Here is a 23,799-nt window from a genome sequence, read left to right on the forward strand (position 1 = left end):
ATTTCAGCCAGTCCATTCTTTTTTTTTCAGAAAGCAAAAATCTTTATTTTTTAAAAACTCATTTATTAAAGTTTCTAGCCAAATAATATAAAGCATTTTAAATTATTTGAAAATATGTAGACTCTTTGTATAAGTAAACACTTGAAACTGTATAGATTTAAACAAATACTCACTTAGCAACCAGTTGGGTCACTATCACCTACTTAGCACTTTGTAAGGTGTTGGAGTATTTTAGAAACAAAAGATCAAAATACAAGAACAAGTGCCATTAAATATTTTTATCCTGAAGAACACGTTCTGCTCTGTACATCAAACTATATCAGTCACAGTATTGTACAATAATCATGCCCTCATTTCTTTGGAAAGGCTATTTAAAAACCAAATGTACATATAGTACACAAAACCAGGTATTTTATAGTTTATCTCATTAAACATGTACTTAAAACAGTAAGCAGAAGTAAATACAGTCTTCCTAATTCATTCATTTCAAGGCAAAGAAAAAATATGGACCCGCTTACCTTCCCAAAACATAGAGTAACAAGCTCCATCAAGCAACATCTGCCACCAAAATAAAGGTGATTAAAAAACAAGTGACCGGTTACCGACAACAAACACCAGGATGGAACTGACTGCACCTTGTGAAGAGCGGCACTGTGCACGAGAGCAGCACTGGCACGGCGGCATTGCCTGTACCAAAGGGTCACTGGACACTCCAGAACCCTTGGCAGTGTCCCACCTCCACACCAGGGCTTAAGGAATTTTTTTGAAACAAGAACCACACTATGTTTACTACTACAACATCAGAGGCACAATCAATCTAGTTTCAAATTTAAAGAGGAAAGAATCTGTAGGATACTCGCTGTTGTGCCTCATGTGCGATCCCTGATGGGGTGTGGTGTTTCTAAGACGTGTCAGCCAGTCCATTCTTGTATTGAACACATTTGATAAAAGTGTTTTTTATATTTCTTGTTATCTTTTTTTTTCCTGTTATATTATTAACAAAAAATATGCAATTTTTGGTCATCCTGTATTTAAATAACTAGACTGGTAAGAGGTTAAAAATGTTCTTGCCAGGTATGGTGGCAAACACCTGGAATCCCAGCTGTCCAGGAGGCTAGGTAGGTGATCACAAGTTGAAGGCCAGCCCGAGCAGCTTGGTGAGACCCTGTCTTAAACACAAAAAGGCCAAGGATGTAGGTCAGTGCAAGGCCATGTATTTGATTCCCAGTAATACAGGAAAAAAAGTTCCTTCCCTTGCTTCTCTCTCCCCCAGAGCCGACAAGGAAGCTTCCTGAGTCTCACTGGTGAGATTTCTCACAGCCTCCAGCTATGCGTCTCTCTGCCCTGCTGGCCTTGGCATCTAAGGTCACGCTGCCTCCCTACCACCGCTATGGAATGAGCCGCCCAGGCTCCCTGTCAGAAAAGAGGAAGAACCGCCCGTGGATCAGGCGGCGCCCAGTACTTGTGGAGCCCATCTCTGATGAAGACTGGCACCTGTTCTGTGGGGACATGGTGAGAGCTTCAGACAAGAGGACAGAGTGATGGGGAGGCTCCAGGAAAAGATCCTCTTCCCTGACCCTCACGTCCTCTCACAGGTGGAGATCCTGGAAGGCAAAGATGCTGGGAAGCAGGGCAAAGTAGTTCAAGTCATCCGGGAGCGAAATTGGGTAGTCCTGGAGGGGCTGAACACAGTAAGTGAAGAGTGGACGAGGACGCCCAGGAAGCCTGTCCAGTGTTGCTGTCCATTAAGAGCAGCACAAGGTGGCAGGAAACTGGCTTAGGGTGGTTGTAGGAGCGAGCCTCCTGCTTTTCAGCTTGGACTGAATGTGGTGGGCATTCAAGGGCAGGCCCCCTTCACACCTTGTTTTCTGATAGCCCCTCTCTCGGACAGCATTTCCGCTATGTGGGCAGGACCAAGGATTCTCGGGGAACCATGATTCCTAGTGAAGCCCCCTTGCTGCACAACCAGGTTAAACTTGTGGATCCTGTGGACAGGCAAGCACCTGGGACTATGGAGCGGGCTTCTCACCTTGGGTCCTTGACGGTTTGACCACAGACTGGTGGGCAGCCCATTCATCCAGTGGAATGGTGGGTTGGTTGCTCTGGAAATTGAGGGGTCCATCTCCTGTGCATGACTCCTGACGAGCACCGCCAATACAAAGGTAGAGAAATAAGGTGGTGGGTGACTTAAGTGCTTTTAACCACTACCCCACTTTGGGATGGGATGTGATAGCAGGTCCTGGATCCTAGGTCAGGCTTACTCCGTATCTACCAGGAAACCCACTGAGATTGAGTGGAGATTCACTGAGGCAGGAGAGCGGGTTCGAATCTCTGCAAGATCAGGAAGAATTATCCCCAAACCCGAATTTCCTAGAGCTGATGGCATCATCCCTGAAACGTGGATTGGTGAGGCTATGTGAGAAGCAGGAAAAGGGTGGGGGTGGCTGGAGTGAGAGGAAAGGAAAATAGTCCTGGCTGTCTCTCTCCTCCACTTCAACAGATGGCCCCAAAGACACATCCGTGGAAGATGCCCTGGAAAGGACGTACGTGCCTCGCCTGAAGACACTGGAGGAAGAGGTGATGGAGGCGATGGGAATCCAGGAGACCAGGAGATACAAGAAAGTCTACTGGTATTGAGCCTGGGATAGTAGCTCTCCCTTGTCTGAGCTGTGAAGGCTGAGGTGCCTGTTTCTTGGATACTAATAAAGTACCATGAGTCCTCCCGGGTGCATCCTGTCTGCTAGTGACACCCCAGCCTAGTGTGCCACTCCAGGGCCTGAGGAGGAGCTGCTTTCCTCATGGTAGCACAGTCTGGAAGGCAGCCTTCCTGGGGATGGAATAGAAACTAAAGGGACAACAGTTCCCTCCATGGAGACTCTCTGAGCAACAGAAGGTGCCACCTATGCCACCAGCTGGACAGGGCATCAAGCAGTGGTACTCTGCAGGGCAGGTGTGCACCTGTCCTGTCTACTTCTTAGAAACAGTTGGGAGGGCCAGGGATTTAGCTCAGCAGTTCCAGCGCCTGCCTCGAAAGCACAAGGTCCCGAGTTCAATCCCTGGTACCAAAAAAAGAGAAACAGATGGAAAATAAAGTCTTTTGGGTTTTAATAAATTAAAAACGTCACGCAGTATTACAAAACACATGGCAGAGGGGCCGGGGATTTGGCTCAATGGTTCTGCCGCCTGCCTTGCAAGCACAAGGACCTGAGTTCAATCCCGGGTACCAAAACAAAACATGGCAGAGGGCTGGGGATTTAGCTCAATGGTTCTGCTGCCTGCCTCAGAAGTGCGAGGACCCAAGTTCGATCCCTGGTACCAAAAACAAACAAAACACATGGCAGGAGAGAGTATTAACTTGAAGGATCCGAGGGAGGATGCAGGGTGCTGCTTTCTGGGTGGGAGGTGCACTCCGCCCCTCTGGCTCCTGATGGTTTCGGATGGGGTCTTTGATGTCTTCTTCGAGCAGTGTCAGCTCTCTTCAGTCTCCAGAGCACGTAAGGCTGGACCCAGGGGCATCTTGGTGGCCACCAGGACCAGGTTTCTGGGGGACAGCTCAGGGCTGAAGATGGGTAGGAGCTCAGCATGGAAGCCTGGAAGAAAGGTAGGGCTGGCCAGGGATTGAGCTCAATGGTTTCGCTGCCTGCTGTGCAAGCGCAAGGACCCAAGTTCGATCCCCGGTACCAAAAAAAAAAAAAAAAAGGTGGGGCTTATCAGGAGGGGACACACAGGCCAGACTCGCTCAGGACTTCCTGCCAGCCTGCAGGCACAGCAGCCCTCCCCAGGCAGACTCCTCAGGAGGAACTGGGGTGTCTGAGGCACCAACTTGAGGCTGTCCTCAAGCCCTTCAAGTTCTCTGTGCCTGGAACACTTGGTTACAACACCTGAGGGAGGCACCAGCAGAGGCTGATGTGGTCGGAATCTGCATTCCCGAAGGAACCCCCACCCCAGGAGGTGATGACTGGGCTCTGGTGGGTGTGAGGCTGAGGGCAGCAGAAGGAATGCCAAAGCGCAGCCCCCCTCACCTTGCTCTTGGAGGTAGAGCAGCCGGTCCAGCAGAATCAGCGTCTCCACCAGTGGGGCGAGCAGGAGGGCCAGGCTGAAGAAGGCCACTACCCGGTTCTCCTGGGCCTGGTGACCCCGCAGGGCAGCCAGGTTCAGTGGCAGCTGGGGGTCCAGCCCGACTCGCTGTAGGCCCCGCTGCACGTATCTGCAGGGTCAGCCAGAGGGCACTTAGTAGGGTTTTAGGAACCTCCACCTCCCACTTTTAACTTTGCCTGTCCGTATTTTGACTCCAACTTTGCTTGATTTGCTACCCTAATACACAACTTTTTTTGTTTGCTTGAGACAGGGTCACACTGTATATTTCAGGCTGGCCTTGAACTTGTGGTAATCCTGCCTCTGCCCCCAGAGTGCTGGAATTATAGATGTGTGGCACCACATGCAGCTAAATTGTATTTTTTTGAGTCAGGGTCTCATGATGTGGTGGCCCACACTTGTAATCCTAGCTACCTAGGAGGCTAAGGCAGAAGAATCACAAATTCAAGACCAGCCTGGGCAATTTGGGAAGACCTTGTCTCAAAAAATAAAAAAGGGCTGCGGATAAACTCAGGACAAGGCTCTGAGTTCAATCCTCATTCCTGAAACAAAACAAAACAACAACAAAAGAGGTGATGTTGTTCATCATGACCCCAAACTCTTGAGCTCAAATGATCCTTCTACCTCAGCTTCCAAATAGCTGGGACTATAGGCATGCACCCCAGTGCCTGGCCTAAAATACATTAAGGGTTTCTCTGGCTGTAAACTGTTTAATGGCAAATTAATCAAAAAATTTATTTTCAGTAAAGTTTTGTCCAGTTATTTGGCCACATTATTACCATTTAAAATGGAGTATAGCTCAGTTGTAGGGTACTTGCCTAGCATGCGTGAAGCCCTGGGTCTGAGTCCCAGTCCCAGCATTGCAAACAGAACAATCATGTTTCTTTCACAGTCTCCTGATACGGTAAGGACTTTTTTTTTTTTTTTTTTTTTTTTTTTTGGTTGCAGTGCTGGGGATGAACCCGGAGCCTCAAATTGAGCTACCTTCCCAGTCCCTTTTCAGTCAGGGTCTCACTTAAGTTCTCCAGGCAGCCTCCTGAGTAACTGAGTTAGATCGTAGGTGTGTGCCACTGCACCTGGCTAAGGACAACTTCCCAAGACATCTGGGCAGCTTGCCCCAGTCAGGAGTCCGACCATCACTCCTCTAGGCAGATTTTCTCTGGAAAAACTAAAGTGGGTGGCAGGGAGTCAGGTCTCCAGGGGCAACGCCCCCCCAACCTCACTCTTCAATCTGGAGCTCATGGACCCTGGGGATCCCCTGCACGCTGGGGCGACGAAGCTCGGGTCGCACATGGCGGATGACGGTCTCCAGTGCCGCACGGTAGCAGTGGGTTCGGAGGCTGGGGCCAGCTCTTTGCAGCCGCTCAGCATAGTCCTCCAGGGCATGGCAGGCCCCTTCCCGGAGCCTGTAGGGCAGCTCACAGCCAGGCAGCCCGGCCACCCATTGACTCAGCGGGTAGCCGCCAGGCTCGCTGAGCTTCATGTAGCAGCAGCCCACAGAGGCCAGGGCTGCCACCTCAGGACAGCAGCAGAAGTGCCTCAGCAAGGAGACACTCAGGTCCCCACAGGCGTGGAGGCCTGTCAGCAGCAAGCGGGCACCACCATCCTGTTGTGGCTTCTCCAGGGGAAGCAGAAGTTCCTCACACAGGGCCGTGGGCTCAACCCACCGAGCCACGTGGTGGGGGCAGTGGCGAGGGCCCCCTGGGGCCACCTGTGGAGGCAGGAAAGGACAAACAGAAAGTCTGTCCTTGGCCACCTCAGCTATAGGAAGGGACCTACACTCTGTTACTTCTCCAGGAGGAACAGGTAGAGAGGCTGGGGCACCATAGAGAGCTGCTGGACCACAGTCAGGAGATGGGATAAACTTGGTCCACCATTGCTGACTTTGTACATCTTTTCATGTCTCAGACCCAGTTTTCTTTTTTTCGGTACACCAGGATCAAACTCAGGACCTTGAACTTGCCAGGCAGGTGGTGGCACCACTGAGCTAAATCCCGGGCCCCAGATTTTCTTTTTTATTCTTATTTTTTTCCACTGTTATTATTTTGGGCCGTGCTGGGGGTCAAACCCAGAGCCTCATGGCTGGGCAAGTGCTACACTGAGCTATACCCCAACCCCAAGTTTTCTTGTTGGATAATGTGTCTAATGCTTGGCTGAGGGCTGGGGATGGAGCTCAGTCAGCGGTACAGCATTTGCTCGTTCAATCCCCAGCACTCCCCACAATATTGATTATCTTGTTTTTATTTTATTTATTTAATTTTTTTTGGTACAGGGGATTGAACTCTGGACCTTTTCCTTGCAAGGCAGGCGGCAGAACCACTGAGCTAAATCCCCGGCCCTTGTTTTTATTTTTTGAGACAGGGTCTCCCTATGTAGTCCAGGCTGGCCTTGAACTTGCAGCGATCCTCCTGTCTCAGCCTTTTGCGTGCTGGGATTACAGGCTTGTACTGCTGTGCCCAGCCGGGCCACTTCACAGGCTATTGTGAACAGAACGCATTGGCGTGGAAAGCATTCTGTAACTCCAAAGTGCCTCTGAGATGTGGGAGCGCTTTAGGGAACGGGGATCTTAGGGAAGAAGTAGCAGACACTGGGACTGTACCATCTGAGGCTGAGAAACAGGAGAGCGGGAACTCAGCAAGCAGGCACTGCTTCTTCAGGGGACTGGCCTACCTGGGGGTTCCTTTTCTTCTCCAGAGCCTGCAGGAGCTCCCAGTCCAGGTGCTGTGCTCGCTCCACCAGCCTCTGATTCCCTTCGATGCTTTTCACCATCAGCCCCAGCCCCAGGGACATGAAGCGGGAAAGATGGCCCTGAAGTCATGAGAGGAGGACAGGGTCGTCCCCATTCAGGGTGCTGTCCATGTTACCCATCCTATCAATGCCTGGACACCTGGTCCCAGGGCCCATGAAACAGGAGTGCTGCCCGGCCCATTTCCACCGCTCCTCAGCGCCTGCCTCTGTAGGCCTGAGGCCTCATACCTGCCTTCTGGTTGTTTATCCTCATGGCTCAAAAGGACAGCGTAGGGCCAGGGATTTAGCTCAGTGGTTTCGCTGCCTGCTGCGCAAGCGCAAGGACCCGAGTTCGATCCCAGGTACCAAAAAAAAAAAGGACAGCGTGTTAGGGGTCTGGCTCACCTGGCCCGAGCCCACGTCCACAACCTGAGTGCAGCCAGTGAGGTTACTCAGCTTCTTCACCAACTGAAAGAGGAGGGAGCAAACATCCACAGTGAGGGTAGAAGAACCAAAGACAGCAGAGGGAGATGGGCATAGGAGCCAGGAGACACGGAGGTCTGGAAACCAGAGTGGAGGATGTGCGTGGGTGCCCCACCCCCTTCAGGCCACTCAGGTTAGTGACTCAGTCTCCCCCACAGAACAAGACCCTGGAGATGTGAGACTGGGAATGAGTGATTTACAGTCACCAGCCAATCTAGCAGAAGGAAGAAGAAGCCACCCAACAGGAGGTAGGATCAGTGTGTCACTGAGAAGCTTCCAGGGCATTTTTCTAGCCGCACCCCCAGCCCTGGGCTCCCAGCCACTGCTCATACTCCAGCGTCTCCTCACCTCGCCCAGCCTTCGGATCTCATGCTGCTTCTTGGGCCTGACATGTTTCCGGAAGGGAGCTGTCAGTCTGGAGCTCTGGCTGGGGTTCTCCAGGAATTCAGAGGGGGTCTGAAAGCTGGGTGTCCGGGTAAAAGTCAGGGCACAGGCTGTGGACTTTAGGGCCAGTAGGGTGAGTGGCCACACTGACCTGTACCTGAGAAAAGTCAGCCTGTGCTGCAGTGAGTAGTCCCCTCATGTCTCGAGTTCCCCAGTTCCTAATGGGGCCAGAAGACCTTGGGCAACCCTGAGCAGAGCCTCTGCGGAGCCTGGTGCCTCAAGCTCCCTAGCACAGGGCCCCTCCAGCCCATACCTGACCACCTCCCCTTCTCCAGGCATCCCCAGCAGCTGTGTAGCTAGCTCAGGTGGCTCCAGTCCATCCAGTGCTTCCTGCCACGAGCAAGGGAGCGTGCCCCACAGGTTGTCTGTGAAAAATTCCTGCACCAGAAATGGAGACACAGTCAGCAGGATGCCACCTGCTCCCAGGACCACTCTGCCCTGCCCACCCATCCACTCTGCAGGCACCCCCGCCTCCTGGAGCAGCTCTCTCAAGCCCACTCCCTCTCCACATCTTCCAGGGGGCTGAACTCCCCTTCTCAGAGTCTAGACTGCATTCCAGATGTCTTACACTGTAACAATGTCCCCACTTATTCCTGTCAGTTCTCTCCACTCTTTTGGGGGGAGATGGGGTCTACGTGTGCCCAGGTTGACTCAAACTCAGATAGTCCTACCCTAGCCTCTGCAGCAGCTGAGACTCCGTGTGTGCACCTGGCTTCCGCTGAATTTCTTAGGTAGGGATGCTCTCTTCTTCACACATGCATCCTTAACACATTACCATTTTGTAACCTGCCATTTTATGTGACATACACACATGCATATATGTATATATGTATTTTTGAGACAGGGACTCACTATGCAGTTCAGACTGACCTAAACCTAAACTATAGGAGATGAGGAGGAGAGAGAAGTGAGATAAAAATCCTATTAGGAACTAGAAGGATATTTATAGAATTAAATAAAGGTAATACAAAAACAAGTGAGAAATAGAAAATAAAAGAAAAAGGGAGAAAAAATAAATAATATGGAGAAAAAAAAGGAAAAAGGGAGCCAGGTATGGTGGTGCACACTTGTAGTCACGGCACTCAGGAGGCTGAGGCAGGAGGATCGCTTCAAGTTTGAGGCCAGCCTGGGCTACACAGTGAGTTAAAGGTCAGTCTGAGACACCCAATGTACAAAATAAAAGATAGATAATAGGAAACAAAAAGGGAGCTCTTTTGTAAATGGGAAGAAGACCAAGAGATGGAAGGAGAGGGAGGGATGGAGTAAAAAGAATTAAGATATGTGCATGAACCAACTCCCCATGAATATAGTCATTATGCACTGCCAACATGTACTAATAAAAATAAAAATTATAAATAAGACAAAAAAGGCTAGGGATGTAGCTTAGCATGAAAGCCCTTAGTTCAGTCCTCAGTTACACACACACACACAAAATACAAGCAATACCAAATACACAATGCTTTCTATGCCAGGCACTGTTGTAAACATCTGACATGTATGAATGCACTTAATAAACAACTCTTATGAGGTAGGTTCTATTTTTAGCCCCATTTTACAGATGAAACTAAGACAACTGAATAACCTGCCCAATTAAAAAAACAGAAGAGCTGGGATGTGAAACCTATTTTATCCAAATCCGTGCTCTTAGGGAATCTGCTCTATTGCCATGAAGTGGAGGAAGAGTATTCCAGGGAGATCAATAAATGCAAAGACCCAGACGCCTGCCATATTTGTGGGACAGAAATCAGGCCAGTGTGAATATAGTGGAGTGAAAATGAAATTTGAGCCAGGGATTTATCTCAGTGGTTCCGCTGCCTGCCTTGCAAGTGCAAGGTCCCGAGTTCAATCCCCGGTACCCAAAAAAAAAGAAAATGAAATTTGAGGTGGATGAAGAAGTGGCAGAGCTCTCATTATGCAGGGCTATGTAAAGTAATATAGTAAGGAGTTGGCCTTTCATCAAAGGTCCTAGGAAGCAAAGGTGTGTCGTGATAAGGTTGTAAGATTCACGCTGGAAAGATTTCAGTCTGGCTGCTCAGAGAAATGCTGGTTATGGACAGGCATTAGTAAACAGAACAGTTCAGGCTTGGCCCATGGAGGTAGCAGTGGAGAGGAAGATGAATGAATCTGTGGCCTAGTATGAAGGTAAAGCCAAGGGGACTTGAAGGATTGGACTGTGGATGAATGAAAGAGCTGAATCAAGAATGGGTTCTGGTTGCAAACGTTAAGGACCCAAGTTCGATCCCTGGTACCAAAGGAAAAAAAAGAATGGGTTCTGGGTTTGGGATCTGAATATTTTAGTCGAAATAATTCAGCCATTTATAAATATCTCATTTATTATTAGCAATGATCCTTCAGATAGGGATCTGTTTTATAGCTGAAACCAGGGATTGGAAAGAAGAGGGGGAAAACTCCTAATATTGACACAGTTGAGGAGGCAAGATTCTAGGCCCACTCTGATTCTATAGCCGGACTGTCCACAATAAAACAAAACGAGCTGGTATGCATGAACACGTGTTTTCCTGAACAACTCATTTAGTCCTAGGAGAGTTTGATGTTAACTGCCGCACGGCTCAAAACTCAATGTTTTGTCCAGGCGTCGAGGCACATGCCTGTAACCCAGCATTCGAAAAGCTGAAGCAGGTGGATCGCCGTGAGTTCGAGGCCAGCCTGGGTTGCATAGTGAGTTCAAGACCAGGCTGGACTGTATAGCGAGACGCTGTCTCAAAAAACCCAATAAACCAAACACACACAAAAATCCATGCTTTTAGTACCCTGGGTTCTGAGAAGGGTAGAAAACATCCTAGTAGGAGTAAAAGGGAGAGAATCACCCCCGTTTTAACCTTTCTTCTGGAATGACTTACAACTCAGAAGAAAGACCAAAGGTAAATTCCCTGTCACGGCCACCCAGACAACCACCCAGCCGGAAGCAGCCCGCCCACGACCCTGTGGCCTCACGATGATGTAGGCGTCCAGGATGGACCGGTACAGTGCCAGGACGCGGGTGAGGTTCACAGCTAGCTGCCTCCGCTCCTCGAGGGAGAGGCCCCGAGCGGAGACGCCTGGCATCCCGAGGTCCGGCCGGCGGCGCGGGGAGCGAGGACGCGGTGGGCTGGGATCCAAGGTAAATGTCGCGCGGGACTGGGACCGCCAGCCGGACAGGAAGAGTTCTGAGCCCGGCCCCTGATGCTGCCTTTCCAGGAAACCATACCCGGGCTGAAAATACTATAGCTGGCGCGCCTGCCGCCTAGCTTGAGGTCACCAGCCGCATCGTCTACAGCCGGCCAGTGCCGGCGTCCGAGTTGGGGGGTGGGGGGGGGGGGTGGGCAGAGTGACAACGCAGTGACGTCACAGAGACGTGCGGCGGCGCGGGTCGTGACAGGGCGGGCCAGGCTCCGCTCCGCCTCTTCCTCCCCACGGCCCTCCTCTGCCGGAAGTGGGGCCGGCTCCGCGCTCCGCAGTTCCGGCTTCTCACGGCCTACCCCACCTTCGAGTTGTACCTCCACGGGGCTAGAGGGGCCGGGGAGCGCATCCCGCCCCCGCCCCCACCCCCGCCGCCCCCCCGCCGCCCCCGCCGCGCCCGCCGCCTCCGCCGCCGCCGGTCCTCGCACACTCTGAGTCCTTGGTCTCGCTGCCGGAAGTGGGGGCGCTTCGGGCGCGCGCGCGCACCGGCCCCCCCGCACGGTCCCACCCGCGCTCCTGCCGTCCCGGTGCCCGTCGGCGTGCCCCGGTTTCCGCATCCGCCTCAGGACGCTTCCGTTCGTAGTGGGGACGGTCCCCACCGCGAGGGCCGTCCAGAGTGTGCTTGCGAGTGGGCTACCTCGACTTCCGATCCCCCTCACTTCGCGCCTCTGGTAGGTGTTGTCAAAGGTTCTTGCTTGGGAGGACTTGGGTGAGTAGCATGTGGCCGTTGCCCCCACAAATCTCGCGGAGTCGAGCGACAGGGGCGCCTGGATTGGTGTCCCGTTCTTGGGACCGCCTGCGGATGCCATCCGTGCCTTACCCTTCACTGCTTTGGATCACACTGGGACGTTCCCTCGTAGGTGGATGCCAGCTCACCCCTACTGGCTTCCTGACATTAGGAGAATGGGACTCAGTGGATCCACCAACCCTCACACCGCCCTCGAATTTTGAGGGGCAGTGCTGGAGATTGAACCCAAGGCCTTCGCCCATCCTACCTCCTCACCACCACCCCCTTTTTTTCTTTTTTGAGACAGGGTCTTACTGGGCTGACTTTGAACTTGTGATTCTTCTGCCTCAGCTTCCTAGAGTGCTGGAATTACAGCATGTGAACCCACACCTGGCTCCTTTTCTTTCTCTCTTTTTTTTTTTGTTATTGGTGATGAAACCTAGGTCCTCACTCATGCTAAACACACGCTCCTACTGAACTATATCTCCTGCCCCAGCTCCTTCATTTTAAAATTGATACTGAGGCCCAGAAAGGAGAATGACTTTCCTAAGTCCATATGGTGAACTGTGGGGCTTCACTAAAGTCCAAATTTTGTTTTATCCCTGTATGCATTCCATCATTTCATTTCCCTGTCTATCTGGCAGGTTGTTCTGATGTCTTTCTTGCTTTAAATCCTACAGAATTGGTTCATCTCATTTTCCCCCAGGCCTGTGGGTACAGTTACCGAGATCACTTTCCTCCTCAGGGTTTTCTACAGACCTCCACATGGTAGAAGGGACTCAGCAGAGAATGAGAACCTTATCCTGTCATCTGTGAGCCATTCTTCCCACCTGCATTCCCACTGTTTGCTGCCCTCATGTCTGCTTTACTCTTGAATCTGGATTTTGCGGAATGTCCTCCCAAAAAATCATTAGAAGGAAATGCCAAGCATCGAAATTTTGTCAGGAGGCGACGGTTCTTGGAACAGAGAGGATTTTTGAACAAAAAGAACCAGCGTCCTAGTAAAGTACCTAAGCCACACTCAGAACCTACAAAGAAAGGGGAAACTCCAAGAGTGGACGGCACTGGGAAGATCCACCCTCCCCAAAGAAAGAAGACAGCTGCCTCTAGCGACGGCTCAGAGCAGTCCCTGGACAAGAAAGCTGCGGTGTCTTGGCTGACCCCTGCCCCTTCCAAGAAGACTGATTCTGTTGTGGGTAAAGTAGATTTGCTGGGGGAGTTCCAGAGTGACCTTCCCAAGATTAAGAGCCCCCCAGCCCGCTCCCAGAAGAAGCCCCTTCAGAAGAAGCCCCCTCAGAAGAGTGCTGCACAGAATGCCCCCCAGGCGCACTCAGACAGCGTACGCTCTGGAGCGTCCCAGAAGCCAGGGAAGATGGTGGCGATAGACTGTGAGATGGTGGGCACGGGTCCCAAGGGCCACGTCAGCTCCTTGGCTCGCTGCAGCATCATCAACTATGACGGGGATGTGCTTTATGACGAGTACGTCCTGCCCCCCTGCCCTATCGTGGACTACCGGACCCGGTGGAGTGGCATCCGCAAGCACCACATGCTGAAAGCCACACCATTCAAGACTGCGCGGAGCCAGGTGAGGAGCCCAGGGCGTGAGGATGACAGTGACAGTGGGCTGGACCAAGAGACCTTTTCCAGCAGAGGGTGTCATCCTGGGACGGTGTCAAAGGATTGTGGGGGAGTAGAATATCTGATGATTTTTCTTTTCTTTCTTTTTCTGGTACTGAGAATCTAACTCAGGGCCTCACACTTACCAGGCAAGTGCTTACCAAGAATATCAGATGATTAAGGGCACTTGTTTGGGTAAAGAGTGGTGAAAGTGCATATCAGGGCGTTTTGCACCTGTAATCTCAACATTCAAAGAGCCTGAGGCAGGAGGATTTTGAGTTCAAGGCTACCCTGGGATACACAAGACCTTTTCTCAAAAAATGGTGAAAGTACAGTTCAGTGGTAAAACAAATTTCACTAGTCAAAACTTATTTACCACTGGGTGTGGTGGTGCATGACTGTAATCTCAGCACTCAGGAAGCTGAGGCAGGAGGATCACTGCAATTTTGAGGCCAGCCTGAACTACATAGTGAGACCCTGTCTCAAAAAAAAAAAAAAGAATTTTAGGATTTAGTGAGATTGATCTGGGGACTAGAAGTTATGTATAGAGAAACAACAGCCAGTGATGAACCTGGAAGAACACAGGCATGCGGGTTAGGAAAGGTCTTGATATGGAAATGTCTTATAGCAGTGGTGGTTAGTCTGTGATGTGCGTGCCACACCAGGCTGTTTGTATCATTGAAAGCAATGAAAAGGTTCGCCATCACTGCCTTATAGAATGGGAGCCTAGGACTGAGAAGAGAGGTAGAGAGGGCTTCTCAAACAGAAAGTAGGCTGGGACAAGTAGTAGAAGAGGTGAGAAAGTTGACAGAGCTGAAGCATGGTGTGTACCTGTGGTGAGGGACATAAAAGACACGGGACTGATGCGTCGGGGTTCTTGTCTCGTTATGAGCTGACCTATTCATTCTGGCCCTCCTCTGGATTTTGGAAGCATAACAAATAAACAAGAAAGGCAGGTAGGCTCTAAAAGACCAAGGGAGGAAGAGGAGAGCCAGCTGGCCCTGGGGGTCCACCAGAGGGCGCCCTTGGTCCATGTCACAGTTAGACATTCTGTGTTTCAGTAACTGCTCCTAGGCCAGGACAGGCCTTGGTGAGAGGCCAAGCAGCTGGTTATTAGACACAAGTAGAAGGACATCCTGAGCACAGGGTGACAACAAAGGCTTGGGAGAGGCAGAAGATGGCTCGAGGCACATTTGAGTCATGAAATCAAGGTGTTGGCGTAGTAACTCCAGGTCAGTCAGGAGCAGCTGCACACAGGCTGACGAGTGCAGCCAGTTTGCATCATGAGGCCCTTGCCCAGGGCCTGGGGGGTTGTGAAGTGGGCATGTCCACATGATTGGCCTCTTCCCAGGCATCCTGATGGGAGGCCATGCAGGGTGTCACTTTGTGCACAGCCTTTTGGGAACACCATGTGGGGAATAGCCTTTGGAGCCTATGGTGTGTTCTTTGAACTCACTGGTAGTCCTCACTCATCAAGATGCTGAAACAGTGAGATGCTGTTTGGCTCCAAGACTAGCGTAAGGCCCCTCTGAGCTTAAGTCTTTATGTGACTTGGTCTTCTATGTGGAGTCCTGTGAGTCGTGAAAACCATAGGCTCTGTTCCCCCAAAGTAACCACACATCCAGGTGCATTTCACCTGGGTTCTGCTACCTCCCTGGAGCCCATCCATCTTTGATCTCATGAGTTCCAGGCACATGTCTAAGGCCAACATGGTGAGATAAAGGGCTTAAAGTTGCAAGTCAGAACTGAACTAGCAAAAAGAAAAGGAAAAAAAAGGAGCTCAGGATGTAGCTCAGTGGCACAGGGCCTGCCTGGCAAGTGTAAGGTCCTGAGTTTGATCCCTGATACAAAAAAAAAAAGAACTGAACTATTGGTTGAGCGTAGTGGAGCACACCAGCATTTGGGAGGCTGAGGCAGGAGGATCACTGCAAGTTCAAGGCCAGCCTGGGCTACATAGAGTTCATGCTAGCTTGAACTAAATAGTAAGAGCCTGTCTCAGAAAAACAAAACAAACGAAACAAAAAAGACCTAAACTAGATAGCTATGTGAGCATCTTTTTTGTTTTTTTAGATAAGGGCTCACTGTAGCTCAGGCTGGCCTTGAACTCACAGTCCTTCAGCTTCAGCCTCAGCTTCCTGAGTACTGGAATTACAGGACTGTGCCCCCATGTGTGCCAGTTACACCACCATCTTAAACGCAAGTTAGATTTAGGACAAAAGGAAAATTAATCCATCATTAGGGTAGAAATTAATAAGAAAGTAAAGGGCATGGAGGGCTGGGGATTTAGCTCAGTGGTTCCACCGCCTGCAAGTGCAAGGTCCTGAGTTCGATCCCTGGTACAGAAAAAAAAAGGTAAAGAGCAGCTGGGCATTGTGGCGCAGGCATATGCCGCCACACCTGGCCCTCTCGCAAAATTTTAAAAGCCTGGGGCCGGAGATCTAGCTCAGTGGTTCTGCCTTGTGCCCTGCAAGCACAAGGGCCTGAGTTTGATCCCTGGTACCAAAAAAAAAAGTCTGGAGGTGTAGCTCAGTGCTCCTTGGGTTTAATTTCCCCAACACCACAAAAAATAAAAAGAAGGCGAGCTATTGTCATTGGAGGTCCAAGTAATAAGGTTGCACATGGAAATTATCAACTTCTACCTGGGGAAGGGGAAGATATCAGAAGGCAGCCTTGTTGGAAAGGGCATTTCAAGGGTGAGGCAGGCAGGCCTTCAGTGAAGAGAAACCAGCAGCCAATGGCCATGTTGCCTGCAGGATGCAGGAATCCACGTGTGGCTGTTGCTTCTCATCTCCTCCCCACCTTTCCAGATCTTGAAGATCCTCTCCGGGAAGGTCGTGGTGGGACATGCCATCCACAACGACTTCAAAGCCCTGCAGTACTTTCACCCCAAGCCCCTCACCAGAGACACCTCCCAGATCCCTCTCCTCAACCGCAAGGCCAGCTGCCCGGAGAATGCCACCATGTCTCTCAAGACTCTCACCAAGAAGCTGCTGGGCCGGGACATCCAGGTAGCCACTCCTCGACTGTCACCCCACACACTCCATGGCACGTGGGTTCTTCCTGCTGCCTCTCCAGGCTAGGCTCTGACCCAGGAGTCCTCTGGCTGAAAAGCTCCACATGGGTCCTCTGCTGGAGACAGCTTTGGACCAAGGTGCCCAGGAGTTTCCATCTTCGCGGAGGGGTAATGATGGCTTTACTCTTCCTCACAGAACATTCTGAGTGCTACTTTGGAAAAGAAAAATAAGCCCAAAGTGGAAAGAAGGAAAGCCAGGCATGGTGGCACATGCCTGTATTCCCAGCACTTAGGAGGCTGAGGCAGGAGGATCATTGCACGTTCGAGGCCAGCCTGGGCTATGTAGTGAGCTCAAGACCAGCCTGAGATATATAGCAAGATCCTGTCTCAAAAACTTTTTTATTTATTTATTTATTTATTTTTTAAATTTTTATTTTTTTGGTACCAGGGATCGAACTCGGGTCCTTGCACTTGCGTAGCAGTCAAAAAAATTTTTTTAAAAAGGAAGGAAAGCAGGTAGTAGCTATAGCCTAAAGACCACCTACAGAGTGGCTGGAAGGACTGGTCAGGCATTTCACATGCTCTGTGTTCAGAGAGGTAGTGCCTGTAGAGCCATGCCATGTAGAGAGCAGCTGAGGAACTAGGGCCGGAGAGGCCTTGAGAGTCCTGCGTTTGGTCTGGTGTGCTCGTCTCTGCAGCGCTGAGGGCATACACATGCTGTCGCAGAAGGAGATGGCGCAGGTGGGAGCAAGGACTGGGGCGTCAGCCCTGGGTTCGGTGAGGGGTAGAGCAGCCTACCACTGACGCAGGAGCCCTAGGGTACTGGGGTGATGGGAGCAGTGTCAGTTGGGAGGGGAAAGCTTGTGGGCTCATGCTTTTCTCTTCCTCCCTGTTTAGGCTGGAAAAAGCGGACACTCCTCTGTGGAAGATGCCCAGGCCACCATGGAGCTGTACAAGTTGGTTGAAGTTGAGTGGGAACATCACCTGGCCCAGAATCCCCCGAAAAACTAGCAGCTGTGGGGCGGCAGACACAGCACCCAGGAGAATAGGCAGCGGCCTGGGGAGCTGGCATTGTTGGGGGAGAGGCTTCACCCCACTCAATAGCCTTTGCAATCTCACCTCACTCTTGTGTTCTGTGTCTGGTTACGGGTCCCTTAGAAGGAGACGTCTTTGTGTCGACCCCAGCCCTGGACTGTTTACCTCACAAATGGTGCTAACCACAGCCCGGGGTGCTCCTGCAGGCCAAGCGCAGGGCATCCTGGGAAATGTAGTTCCCATCTGCCTTATAACTCAGTGGCCCTTTGTCTCTTCCAGTGGGAGGCTGTGTTGCCTGGTGTGGCCTTGACTGCCTGGGCCCAGCCAGTCCTGCCTCAGCCTCCAGAGTAGCCTGGACCTCGGGCACACATCACCAAATAGGTCTTATGCTTTTACTTCTCAAGTAATTTTTTTTTTTTTTTCTGGTACTGGGGATCGAACTGGAGACCTTGTGTTTTCAAGGCAGGCAGTGGCACCACTGAGCTAAATCCCCGCCCCATACTTCTCAAGTAACTGACAGGAGCTTTTTGCTTTCACAAGTGTTGTAGGGCTGGGTGAGCACCTGCCTCACAAATGTGAGGCCCTGGGTTGGCTCCCCAGCACCCCCACCCCCCAGTGTCCCAGTTGGACCCTGAACATTGGTCCTGTTCTGTGTCACAGGCCCTGCTTTGGGCGCAGAGCCGGCACCTGGCCTGCCAGGATGTGGCTCTGGCTCTTGAGCCATCTGGAGGGCAGCTCAGTTCCTAGGGTTGCATGGCACCAAGGTAAGAGTACAGCTGGGAAAATCAACTTTCCCGATCCACAAAAGCTCACCTAGAGTAGCAGAGGATTTATTTAATTTAGGTTCTGCCTGGTGGGCTAAAAAATTTTACATTGTTTTAATTTTTTAAGTCATCTTTTACCTTGCTAAATCAAGTCTCATAAAAACATGATTGTTTTGATAAATTTTTATAACAAAATACTTGTGCGAAGGTTCCTTTTTGACTTCACATGAAGCAGGGCCACAAGGTTTTCAAGGACTTTACACTTCTGTAAAGGGGCTCCCGGGCCTCTAGGTGCCACTAATGGCCCCTTATTTGCTGAAAGTCATTGAAAACCACTGGCCAAACCTTTGTGTGACAAGTTACATGTGCCTTGTTCTGGTCCCCGCCACAAAACAGCAAGCTCACCTAAAAATGACAGGCACCCCAAGCTTTGTGACATGCTCACATAGGGCATGTGGCCAGGACAGAGTGAGAGCCCGTGGGAACAGGGGCCAGGAGGGAGGAAGGGTGCTTGGTGCTGCCAGCTCTTCCTTGGTGGCAATGCCACCATCTTGGGGAGCTGAATCGTAGGCCTGACCTTGTGTCCAGGATTACCCTCCGCGTTCTGTTTCATTTTTATTTGATTTTGAGACAGCCCTGCTGAGTTGCCCAGGCTGGCCTCACACCTCTGCTCTCAGCCTCCCAAGTAGCTGGGATGACAGGTGTGTGCCACCACACCCTGCAGGCACTCTTCTTTTGTTTGTTTTTTGAGACAAGGTCTCACTATGTAGTTCAGGCTGGACTTGAACTCACTAGTCCAGGCTGGTGTCACCGAGATCCTCCTGCCTCTGTCTCCTGAGTGCTGGGATTACAGCCATGTACCACCACACCTGGCCTACATGCGCTCTTGAAAGACTTAACATGTACTCCAGAACGTGGGTCTCTTGAGAAGCTGGTCTGGTTTCAGGCAGAGTCATGGCTACCGTGGAGGGGAATTCCTCCCACCAAGCCAGACTCTGGACAGCCTGGTTTTGTGTCCTGCAATGCAGGATCCGCTTGCAGACAGCTGTAGTGCCCTGAGGAAGCTGTGAGGCCGAACATCGGTGATGTCCAAAGCTGTTGATGAGCTGCTGGTGCCCTCACACAGGTCTAAATAGGAATAATCCAAAAGCTGGGAACACATGGAGAAATCTCAGCTGAGTGGACCTTCTTCAGCCTCCCAAGTGCTGAGAGTGCAGGTGTGCATCACTATGCCAGGCTCACAGGAAGGCTTTCCTCTCAACTTTTTTTTTTTTTTTGCTACCGGGGATCGAACTCGGGTCCTTGTGCTTGCACAGCAGGCGGCAAAACCACTGAGCTAAATTCCCGACCCCTACAGGAAGGTTTTCTGTGCTGGGTCTCTTGCTGCACCTGAGAGTGAGAAATGTAATCCTGCTGACCATACATACCCGTGAGAGTCTAAAACTTAACAAAGTGGTTCCCACAGGGCAAAGGGCAAGTATTGTGGGATAGTATGGCCTGTTCCTTGGCTTTAAGAACTGAACTGAGCCAGGTTTTGTGTTGGACGCTTGTGATCCCAGCACTCTGGAAGCTGAGGCAGGAGGGTCCATGTGAGTTTGAGGCCAGCCTAGGTTCCATAGTGAGACCCTGACTCAAAAAGAAAATAAAAATTGCTGATCTGGCCAAGTCTTCAAGGAGGAATCAGTTGATTCCTAGTTTAACATGATTAAAGCGGACAGTAGGAAAGATCAACAGTACTGGAATTACGAACTTGCCCCAAGGCACGTTAGCCCAAGTTCAAATTCAGAGAGACAAACAGTTGAGTGGACCCTGCCAGGTGTGTCCATCAGTACCTTACTCTGCAGTAGAGAGGACTACAGTACCCTGTTGTAGTTCACAAAGCGCTCTGACTTACCCTGTACCAGTGGTGGCAGACCCATGGCACATGAGCTACAGCGGATGCTCAGAGCCCTCTGTCGGCATGAGAGCCAAGTTCCCCAGCAGCCGAGCATCGGGTTTTCGGGTGTAGTTGCAGCGTTGGCATTCTGCAGTAAGTGGGTTTGGGGTTGCAGTTTGAGCACTCTGTCTCTAAAAGGTTCGCCATCACTACACTAGGGAAACCAGGGCTTGTCTGCCTCTGACTTGTTAGCGCCATCTGAAGAAAGCTTGGGAATAGTGCAGGGTGCAAGTGCTGTCCAGAGTCATCAAACAATTTAAAGCAGGGAAGTGGGGTGGACAGCTCTTTGTGATGATGATGGTGGCAGCCACATGGAGACTGGATTGGAGAAGGCCCAGGAAATGAGTGCTGCTGGATAAGTTTCTTGGTTTTTTTGGGAGAAAAAACCAGGGTCTCACTAGTTGACTGTCCTGCCCTTGAACTCACTATGTAGTCCAGGCTACCCTCAAACTCATGATCCTCCTGCCTCAGCCTCCTGAATGCTGGTATTACAGGCATGTGCCACTACACCTGGGCTCTGCTGGGATCACCTGGATGAGTAATGGTGGAGGCTCCTGAGCATCACAGGTAGAACCAATAAGATGAGACCAAGGCAGACCATGAAAGGTGGACTGGATGTTTCTGACACAGGATGAGTGCACAGGTGTGCCGTTCAGGGGGCAGGAGCTGCTTCAGGAAGGAGAGTAGAGTGGTGCTGCTTGGTTGGGCTGAGCTGCCTGCAGACACCCATGTGGAGAAGCCCGAGCAGCAGCTGGTAGACCAGATGGAGCTTAGCAAGGAGTCTGGGGTTTTGAGAACAGCATAGGAGTGGGAGGGGAGTCCTGGAGTGAGTGGGGGCTTCCAAGGAGAGGACATGAAGATGAACAGGTCAAGACCAGAACTTGAGTGAGAACTATCAGACTACTAGGAGGACAACCAGGAAGAACTTCCTGGAGAGGAGGAGGCACGGTGTCAGACACCGGAAGGCCGAGTACCACAGTGGTTTGGTGGCCGCCATCTGAGCATCATCCATGGAGGGATGGTAGAACAGCCAACAGTCACTCCGGTGGGTGGAGAGTGAATACAGAGAACTAGAGGCAAGGAAGAGGTGGGCGTGGTCAGCCTTTGGCTCTCAGGGGAGCAGATGAGGTTGGCTTCTGGGACCAGGGAGCCTGAGATCTGAGACACCTCGAGGGATGATCTGGCCTGTGAAGGAAAGTAAGGGGGTTGGGGCTGGGGATTCAGCTCAGTGGTTCCAGCGCCTGCCTCACAAGCGCAAGGATCCGAGTTCGATCCCCAGTACCAAAAAAAAAGAAAAGAAAAGGGGATATGCAGGCTTGAGTATAGGCGTTTCACATGGGCACGTAGGGGAGGCCTCTTTGAGGAGGCGACATTTGAACAGTCAAGTGAGGAAGCAGGTTTTGCATGTTTGAGGCAAGACGCTGCAGACAGTTTAACAGGCACATGGTGTGGATTCAGGGGGCAGCAGGGGTCTCCAGAACTGGAGCAGAGAAAACCAGGGAGGAGCTGGTGTGGTGGCGCACGCCTATAATCTCAGCACCTAGGAGACTGAGGCAGGAGGATCACCATGAGTTCGAGTCCAGCCTGGGCTACATATGAGTTCAAATCCAGCCTGAGCTACTACATAGTAAGACCCTGTCTCAAAGAGTCAAAAATAAATTACTTAAATAAAAGTCAGGGAAAAGTGACAGGAGAAGAACTCAGAGAGGAGGGGCAACCTTGCATGTAATAGCTTCGTTGCTCATTATAAGGACTTGGGCAGCTGGGCATGGTGGTGCATGCCTGTAATCACAGCTACTTAGGAGGCTGAGGCAAGGGCATCTCAAGTTTGAGGCCAGCATGGCAGTTTAAAAGACCTGGCATGGAGCCCAGAGGCAGAGCTCCTGCCTAGAAGGTATGAGGCCCTAGGTTCAAACCCCAGTGCTGGGGGGAAAAAGCCGGGTAAGGAGGAGCCACATCAGGGTTTTGAGCAGAGGACTGATGTGGACAGATTAAGGGCGCCCCCCAGCGGCTGTGATGGGAAGAGGATGGGAACCCGGAGAACCATCCTTACCGTAAGCTAGGAGAGGTGGCAGGCTGGTGGCAGCCGGGATGGGTTGGGTCGGAGTGGCCTGGCTCGGGACAGATCTGACTTTCACAGGTGGGTGCGCTTTGTCGTGGGCCATGGTGAATAACTTCAGCCCAGGGTCGACGTCCTTGGCCTCCCAACACTCCTCGGGGCCACCAGTGCACTCCAGGAGTGCAAGGCCCTGAGAATCAGGGGCCCCAGTGCTGGGTGGGGACCCGCAGTCAGTCAGTTGCCTGGCCTGTCGGGTAAGCGACACTCACCCTGCCTGCTGAGGGGGCCCTGGGACTCGGCTTCTCCCTCCTCACCCCCCCCCACCCTAGTGGGTGAGCTGCTGCACAGGGGTTTGTTTTGTTTTTGTCTTCTTCCCAGCACCACCGGGGATGGAACCCCAGACCATCCCGCTGAGCTATACCCCTCCCTCACTTTTTTTACTTTGAGATAAAATCTCACTGAGTGGCCCAGATGGGACTCAGGTTTGCAGTCTTCCCACTCCCACCTCCCTCAGTGCTGGGATTACAGGTGTGTGCCTCCATATTTGGGGGGTGGTCTTGCTAAATTGCCCAGGCTGGGCTCAAACTTGTGACCAACCGTCCTGCCTCAGCTTCCCAGAGTGGTGGGGTTACAGGCATGGGCCACCAGGTCCCACTTCCTTCTTCATGTGGCTTCTAGCCTTATTTGGGACACTGTAATGCTATCTTTCTTTGAAAGGGTGTAGATACTGTATAGGATTCTGAGTGAGGCAGGGGAAGGTGGGGAGAGGAAAGGTATTTTTAAAGATTTGGTGTCGAAAGACAAGCACACCTTAATCCTCCTCCAGGCTCCCCTGAATTCCGTTCTGAGGTGCTTAAGAGCAAAGCTCTGGGGTCAGACAGACCCCAGCAGCACATGGACAGTGTGGAGCTGGATAGTGGGGGGCCAGAGCAAGTCCCCTGTCCTAGGACTGTGCCAGTGACAGAGCCGTCAGAGCACCCTGAGGCCAGGCCCTTCCCTCCCTTCCACCTCATCGAATCCTGTTCGGTCGGTCCCTTCTTTGGAAAGGATCCATGAGACGTTTCACAAATCATAACCAAAGGAGGAAGACAAATGCTTATCCCCTGGGAGCGGGAAGGAAAATGCAGCCCACATCCAGCAAGGCAGGGAGGCTGAGGCAGATAATCCAGCCCAGCAGCTCCAGACCCCAGGCTGGCAGGCAGTGTGGGCAGCTCCTGGGAGGGCAGAGCAGCAGGGAGAGAGGGCCTGGGGCTGGGGAAGGACTCTCTCTTAGCCAGGCACAGGCGGGCTCTCTCCTCCCTCCCATCCTGCCCCCAGTCCAAGGCACCTCCCAGCTGGATTCTGGGGGGGCTCCTGGAACCCACCGGGGGTCTGGAGGTTTATGAGGAGACCTGGCCCCTGCAGAGACCACAGTGCCCACAGTGAGAAAGGCTCCTGTCCCTGGGAAGGCTGTCTAGCCAGTCAAGGTTGGCTCTGTGGGAAGATTGCATAAGCAACAGCCCACTTCACCTGAACACCTGGCGCTCACAGTGCCTGAGCCTTGGGATTTAGAAAGCATGAGACCGAGACCGAGACTATGGCAGGGAGGCAGCGGGGAAATCCAGGAACCGTGCTGGCTTCTTTGATGCCCTGGGCACGTGTCCCTCTGGATCCCCAAGTTCCAGAGCTCCTGCCTCTGGCTTTCCAGAGGTTGGCAGCAGAGTCACGGGCGGGGGAGGT

General features: G+C 51.8%; 3 protein-coding genes across 9 annotated transcripts; 2 read left to right on the forward strand and 1 right to left on the reverse strand.

Moving 5' to 3' along the window:
• Positions 1-568: 568 nt before the first annotated feature.
• Positions 569-10,875, reverse strand: Mettl25b (methyltransferase like 25B). Of its 4 annotated transcripts, XR_015448134.1 has the most exons (10): positions 10,705-10,875; positions 8,003-8,127; positions 7,654-7,846; positions 7,228-7,290; positions 6,766-6,903; positions 5,319-5,806; positions 4,023-4,207; positions 3,356-3,590; positions 2,030-2,138; positions 569-1,169 (listed from the first exon to the last, which is right to left on the reverse strand). XR_015448134.1 is itself a non-coding variant. In XM_087203381.1 (8 exons), the coding sequence occupies exons 1-8, from the start codon at positions 10,813-10,815 to the stop codon at positions 3,469-3,471; spliced, it is 1,347 nt and encodes a 448-aa protein (XP_087059507.1). In that variant the 5' UTR covers positions 10,816-10,875; the 3' UTR covers positions 3,089-3,468. The 4 variants fall into 4 exon arrangements, 2 of the variants coding, with proteins under 2 accessions (XP_087059507.1, XP_004871294.1); XR_015448133.1 differs by lacking the exon at positions 569-1,169 and having other exon boundaries at positions 1,953-2,138; XM_087203381.1 differs by lacking the exons at positions 569-1,169; positions 2,030-2,138 and having other exon boundaries at positions 3,089-3,590; positions 7,654-7,768.
• Mrpl24 (mitochondrial ribosomal protein L24) lies at positions 1,330-2,723 on the forward strand. The gene is made up of 5 exons (XM_004871240.4): positions 1,330-1,512; positions 1,596-1,691; positions 1,892-1,995; positions 2,276-2,406; positions 2,501-2,723. The coding sequence occupies exons 1-5, from the start codon at positions 1,330-1,332 to the stop codon at positions 2,635-2,637; spliced, it is 651 nt and encodes a 216-aa protein (XP_004871297.1). The 3' UTR covers positions 2,638-2,723.
• On the forward strand, positions 10,727-17,409 carry Isg20l2 (interferon stimulated exonuclease gene 20 like 2). Of its 4 annotated transcripts, none has more exons than XM_021249314.2 (4): positions 10,727-10,870; positions 12,402-13,241; positions 16,081-16,281; positions 17,184-17,409. In XM_021249314.2, exons 2-4 carry the CDS (start codon positions 12,513-12,515, stop codon positions 17,295-17,297), a joined length of 1,044 nt encoding a protein of 347 aa, XP_021104973.1. In that variant the 5' UTR covers positions 10,727-10,870; positions 12,402-12,512; the 3' UTR covers positions 17,298-17,409. The 4 variants fall into 4 exon arrangements, with proteins under 4 accessions (XP_021104973.1, XP_004871292.1, XP_012923490.1 ...); XM_004871235.4 differs by lacking the exon at positions 10,727-10,870 and adding an exon at positions 11,316-11,600 and having other exon boundaries at positions 12,337-13,241; XM_013068036.3 differs by lacking the exon at positions 10,727-10,870 and adding an exon at positions 11,316-11,600.
• The last annotated feature ends 6,390 nt before the right edge of the window (positions 17,410-23,799 follow it).

Source organism: Heterocephalus glaber, unplaced genomic scaffold (genome assembly GCF_053883595.1).
Source record: "Heterocephalus glaber isolate CG9 unplaced genomic scaffold, H.glaber_assembly_v1.0 deba00001795, whole genome shotgun sequence".
In the NCBI taxonomy this organism is placed as follows: domain Eukaryota; kingdom Metazoa; phylum Chordata; class Mammalia; order Rodentia; family Bathyergidae; genus Heterocephalus; species Heterocephalus glaber.